The 6830-nt window shown below is 42.0% G+C and overlaps 1 protein-coding gene across 1 annotated transcript in view; it reads right to left on the bottom strand.

Moving 5' to 3' along the window:
- LOC103366660 (prune homolog 2 with BCH domain) overlaps positions 1-6027 on the bottom strand; it is a 28528-nt gene extending 22501 nt beyond the window's left edge. The window contains exon 1 of the mRNA XM_008294442.1: positions 5944-6027. Within this exon, the coding sequence (XP_008292664.1) occupies positions 5944-6027 (84 nt within the window). The remainder of the gene's footprint in view (positions 1-5943) is intronic.
- Positions 6028-6830: the final 803 nt, after the last annotated feature.

Raw genomic sequence — 6830 nt, forward strand, 5'->3', positions numbered from 1 at the left:
CCCCGCACACACTCAAACACACACACACACACACTCGTACACAAGAGTATTACTGCTTGTGAAGTTTTTGGAGAGACGGAGGGAAAAGAGGAGGGTGGTATGAAAGTTTGCAGAGAAAGAAACCCAAATGTCTCTCTGTCTGTCTATCTCATATGGGCCTTCTCCGCATGCTTCATTCACTCAGCTCTAAGTACGGGGATTTGGGGGCCAAGATGCAAGCACTGAGTCTATAAATGTTTTGTTTTGTTTATTTGTTTGCCCTCAAAGCCTGAGGAAGCCACAGGGGGAGAATGAAAATGGGGGAAGAGAAAGAATCGGGAGATTCTTGCTTCTTCCAGAGAACATCAGCGCACGATACTAAAGATATATTATGATGGCCTTGTGCGGCAGTTTTCCAAACTTGTTTAAATAAATGCTATATTTTCGTACATGAAACAAACACTATAAACAAATTTAGATCAAAATATGTATCTTGGAAAACCTCGTGTTTATACCATGAGTGTGTTACCATGTAAGAAGCCACAACATGACACTAAACTGAGTTAGAAACCAGCATCAACAAATCCCAGGATGCTGTAACGAGAATATAATGTTTATACGTGCGTAATTCGAATTGGAATATTTGAATCATCCCACAGTTTAGCACGGCCACAGCAGTATGAGGTTTATGAATATTCTCAACAAGAAAATCACTGCGGCGCGAGAAATAAAGAAGCAGAAACTCAGGGAGTGATAAAGGGATGGAGGGGCGGGGCACCCTGGCTTCCTGGTCTTCAATCTTAGTCCCTGGGAGGCCCACCCTGCACCTGCTGTCTCCTAGTGCCTCTCATCAGAAAGGCATTTACTGAGTGCCGTGGCTGCGGGCCCCTTCATTAGCGAGCATAATTATTTGTGCAAGTGGCGTAGGGCAAAACTGGCCCTGCATAAACAAACAGAAGGGCCGGAGGACTGTGAACAAACAACGCATTAGAGACAATCAACGTCGTCAAAATGAAACCTAAAGCATAGCTCGGATGGAGAGATGGACACATGCACATGCACTCCGAGAAATAACAGAACAAACAAACCTGACGCAACAACGCAAAACATTCGATCAATAAAACAACATCCAAAATACTGTTGACTCGTATGCAATAATGCATCAGCAGCTGTTGGGCTCCATCAAGGGCTGGGCCCCCGTCGCTGATTCTGTTTGTGATTTTTATGACTGGGATCCTAAGGCTCAGCCAGCTTTTGGGACCTCAGGATTGCTGCTCTGGTGTTTGCAGACGATGCGGTTGTGCTAGCTTCGTCAGATCACGACACACTGAGGTGATTTGCAGTCAAATGTAAAGATGTTGGAACACTTCTAAGTGTAAGGACGTGGTTCTTGGCTTTAATGACTAATGCTATGGTGGATCGCTCCCTCTGGGTCGGATTAAGCTGCTAACCTAAATGAACGCTATTGTTCATGAGTGAGGTTCAAATAGAGCGTAATACTGACAGACAAATTGTTGGTGTGGCATCAGAAGCACAGTAGGTGTTGAAAATAGGGAGAGCCAAAAGTCCAAACTTGTGATTTAAAACTCAACCTATGCTCCAGTCATGAGCTTCGGAAAGAAACTGAAAGAATGAGATTGTAAACACAAGTAGCCAAAATATGCAGGGCTCTGCAGGGTGGCTTGGCTCTGAAACCTTTCTGAAAGGAGCCCAGACATTTGGAGGGAGTACAGATTTGCGCCAAGTCCCTTTCACACTGAGTTTGTTGCTCTAGAGGAACATAAGGGAAGAAGAAGGTGCATAATCCCAATCAGCCACATCATTAAAACCACCTGGCGATTATTGTATAGGTCTCCTTCATGCTTACAAAAACAGCTCTGATCTACTGGGGGCATGGACACGGGTTCTCTGGAGGGATCCTGTGGTGTCAGGTACTGGGATGTTGGCAGTGGATCCTTCAGTTCATGTGGGGCTGGGCCTCTGCGGATCAGGATTGTTCAGGTGTATCCCACAGATGCTTGATTGGATTGGGATCTGGGGAGGCAAATTCAGTACCTTGGGGTCTTACTCATGTTGAGCAATGTCTTGAGTCATTTTTGCCGTGTGGTGGGCACACTGTCCTGCTGGGGAGGCAGCTGCCACGAGGGAGCGTTTGATGTTTAGGTTGGTGGTATATGTCAAAGTAACATCCACATGAATGGCAGGACCCAAGGCTTCCCAGCAGGACATTTCATTGTCCCAAGATAATCAATGATACACACGTCCTCTGTCCGTGGTTTTAATGTTGTGGCTGATCGCTGTATATCTCTGCTGTAAAACTTTGCTAGGGGAAAGGCACCGACTTGCTTAACCTGATGCAACCCGTCTCCGGATTAGCGGCAGACAATGGATGGACGGAGACACTGTGATGTACACGACCACAAACACAGTCACACTGGTCACACTCACACAGAGCAAAAGATGATGGATTTTGTTTACCACACAGAAAACAAACATCATTAAAATTATTATTGAATCATTTTGGAACGCTGGATTTGTGTGTGTTTACGCAGGAGGTCAAACAAAAAAAAAAAACCCAAACTTTCTCTGTCTCGACTCTCTCCTGGAGGAAGAGAGCACGGAAATGGAAACGGCTTCAAAGAAAGAAGACAAAGAACGATAAAACATATTGTAATACTTAGATGTCCATAATAACGCATGCAAAAAACATTATTCACATATTCATGGCTGTGTGTGTGTGTGTGTGTGTGTTTGTGGCTGTGGGCTCCTGTCCTTCCCACAGTTCATCAACTCCACAGCATGACAACTCTTCATCCGACCGAAGCTTCATCTGCCAGCGCTAATTTCTGAGCTATGAAAAACTCAAACACACACTCGCTGGCATGCATATGTGAATAATGTGTTTTTACTGTGTTCTGCGTTTATTCACTTAAGCTCTGCGCGAGTGATACACAAAGCCTCCAAACTTCTCTGTAACACCATACCAACTCAGGGACCAGCTTTCATGTCTTGCACGTGTACAGGTGATGGTGAGCCACTGAGCAAGGCACTAGACTAATACTGGCTGCAGTCGTGCCTCTTCCATCGGCTGATACAATTCTGCCATTCAGAACATGCGAGCTTCAATAGATGTGCTGCAGTGTGAATTTTTTTATTTTACTCAGATTCAGTATCTTTGGTTGGAAATTGTAATAGTCTGTATGCATTTAGGTTCATGTTTGAGGAATTAAAATGCACGACTTTAAGTTAAGTTCACAGATTTTAAAGGAATTATAAAGAAAAAATTACAGTATATAGAGGTTGATGTAGATACAGTTTATTTTACAGTTATGTAGTGAGCTCATTGCGTTGCTTCCTGCATCTAAAAGGTTGTGTGGATATTTTAAAATGCATAAAATTGAATTTATATTACTTTTTTTATTATGTGGGAATTGGTGGCTATGGTTGTTGCTACCCAGTTATAGTGCACTTAGATAATGGAGGGTTTTTTTTCCACCAGTACTTTCACTTTGTTAATTCTAAATAGGATAATAATTTTTTATCAAGTATTTTTGTTTGTGTGTTGAAGTAAGCAGTTCAACTTTAAATAGTGGTCCTGTGGATTTTTTGATGTGGATTAGGATGAGAGGAATCCACAGCAGCTTCGGTTACTGAAAAACTTCATATTCGGTCTCCTGAAATTAGATATAATGCACGCAGAAATTAGATGACACCCCGTGCATGGACTCTGTCAATGCTCGGAGGAGATGCCACTGAAGCTGCAAGGGTAGAATAACCTGAACTAACTTGAAATATGTGAATTACGAGCTAAACAATAAACAATAAGGTGCAGCCAGATGAGCATCATTCGTAAGGATAGGGCAAAGAATTGACAGTGAATACAACAATATTTAGAATATACAGTGAGGCAAAGTTGACGGTGTTGCATGTTGCTCACTGCTTTTACAGCCTCCACTGTGAGAGATATATGTACCACGATACATTCACAGAAGCTGTTTGCAGATTGTGAGTTGGCAGATATATTCATGTAATTGTTGCTCTTCTGCAGCATCGAGGGAAAAGTCTTCATGGTGTTTCGTAGCTTTTTGTGCAACTGTAGTCAAACGTTGAAATATTGTTTGGGAAACTGACAGAAATATTTGCCTTTACAGTTTCAACTGTAGTGATTCTGAAAGAAGGAAACTCATTTCATTTGCACTTTTCTCTTCCATAATAGAGGAGCACCCAGACTGACTAATGCGTGTTTGTACAGTGCACAAAAATACATTAGTCAGTCTATACGATGTGTCCATATCGTTACACCACACACCACAAGCTTTTTCTTCTGCTAACTAGGCAATCACCGCCATGTTTTTTTTTTAAACCCAAAATCTAACTCTGTCTTCTTTAACTGCTACTGCACACACACACACACACACACAGAGCGACCACACTTTGACAAACACATAGCACATAAACCATTAAAGACTAATTGAATCTAATTTATTTAGTTTTCTGGAAAGAATCATTTAAGGCAGAACTTCCCTAAGCCCCCTCGATAAATGACTCTCATACCGTTTTACTCTCTTTTCAAACACAATTAAAAAATAATATATAAATATATACACACTGCAAATGACATGCATATAAGGAGTTCATTTTGGAGCCCGATCTCAGGTCATTAGTAACCCACCATGACGCTGTGGAGTTGGGGTCCGCTGGCGACACACAGGCCCCTGGCCATTTATTCTATATTAAGTCTTTAATGGGCCCTCTCTCACTCTCCCTCTCGCTCTATGTCTCTTCCTCTCTCTCTCTCTCCCTCCTGACACTCAGCATGTAGGCACAGCGCTGGTAAAATATGCACAGAAAGTCCGGTGCGCACACACACAGACAAAGCCATTCAAATGAATGGTTATTTATTCGCTAAACGAGGATCTGGGTGTTTAATGTTCCTTGGACGTTAGGTAGTTTTCTGGGGGAGGCAGAGCCATACCCCTACGGCTACAGACATCATTTATTTTACACATAGCCTAATACCGCACGCTAGGCAGCCGCTGAGAAAAATGGGCTTTGGAAGTGAGAAGGAGATATAAAAGAAATAATGAATGATTTTTTTTTTTTTTATTTTGGGAGGGGGGTGGTGGTGGTTTTGGGTGTGGGGGGGAGTGAACACATTAGAGGTTGCAGCAGGGAGAAAAGCAAGGGGTAGACTTAAAGGCTTAAAGCACCCTGCGAGAGAGTGTGTGTGATTGCAAATGCGAAGAGGAAGATGGAGAGTGACAGAGACAGAAAGAGAAGTCAACACTAACATTAGACAAATGTGTGTTTCAGTGTGTGTGTGTGTGTGTTGGATTTTTGGGATATCAGTGGGGAGGACGGTGATACATGATTGTGCGCGAGGCTTTCGGGCCTCCATCTACATCTCATCCAAATGCAGAACATCAGAGGGGCTCCTCTAGCACACTGCAGCACCTCCACAGATTGTCACAGCACAGGTGATATATATCCAAAACATCAAAGCCATCAAAAGTAACTTTTTAAAAACATTAAACATTATTTTTATTCCATTCTTCAATTTCGTCTCTTCTGTCGGTCGTTAAAAGACTGTTTGAATTAACACGAGCTTCTCTGGAAACACCGAGCCTAGAGAAGTGGACAGCGTTAAATCCCAGTTTAATCAGCATGATATATTAAAAAGAAACAGTCAGGCTAATGGGGCTATTAACTGAAGTAATAAGTGTATTAATTAGCCTATTTTTCATTGTCAGTACACTTATCTTTTCATATCACACATGTAGAATAAACTGTGGATTCCTAAGCTTTAATAATCCACACATTTACACCATCCAATTTTCGCTCTATACACTAGATAAAAAAGAAATCTAATAAAACTTTAAAAGGTTTCCGTGTAACTGTGGGATAAACTCGACACAGCTGATACGTATTGACCGCAGTTGAGATAAAAAAACAAAACAAACCTACCTCCTTATCTGTGGTCAGTGAAGTGAGCGCTACGGTCATCTCTCCATCAGAAAACTCCTTCAGCTCCACGGTCAGCAGCTGCATCAAGTCTACATCCAGTCAGCACACACAAACAGACTAACAGTTATATGAAACACACACAAAATGATAAAAAAACAAAACAAAGAAAAAACGATTTCACAACAGACAGAACAAAAACACACAAGCATGAATGCCCTCTCCAGAGGTGAGAGGTAACTGAAAGGACTCTGCACCAAAGGGGGCTAAAACAGAACTGGTATCGACCTGCTAATAGTGTCAAAAGCAGAAAGTTTAATCAATGGTGGTAAATATTTCTGCTTTTAAAGCCTCTACGGACCCTTGATGTCTAATTAGATCTTTAGTTAACGTTGCATAGGCACACATAGGCTGTGCTGGCTCTTCTGTGAGCTCTGCAGCACCCGTTGGCTACTTCCACTGTTTTTATTATTCTGACTTTATAGAGTTTGGTGACATTATAGAATCCCCAGCACAGCTCCAGTTTCAACCTGACAAGAGATTTAATTAGCCAGAGTGACTGCGCTGCTCCTTTCTCGGGGCTCCGCCACATTCTGTAAATGGACACATTCCTGCTATGTCATTGCAAGGTTAATCAATAATCCAAATGATGGCCGCATTCCATTTAGGTGTGCCAATTCAGGAACCAAAGTTCACACTTGTAAATGGGGCCGTATGTATGATTAAATTCAATATAGAAGGAACACACAAGCTATTTCTTAGACGGGGATTAATCGCTTTTTAATGTTTATGTCCGGTAACAGCTACAGTCGTCCTCAAATGTATTCATATCCTTCCATTAAAGAAAAGGAAAAATTCACAAAAGTCCCTCAAATAACTGGAAACTGAAA

The sequence above is a fragment of the Stegastes partitus genome, unplaced genomic scaffold, assembly GCF_000690725.1.
Source record: "Stegastes partitus isolate 25-593 unplaced genomic scaffold, Stegastes_partitus-1.0.2 Scaffold963, whole genome shotgun sequence".
In the NCBI taxonomy this organism is placed as follows: domain Eukaryota; kingdom Metazoa; phylum Chordata; class Actinopteri; family Pomacentridae; genus Stegastes; species Stegastes partitus.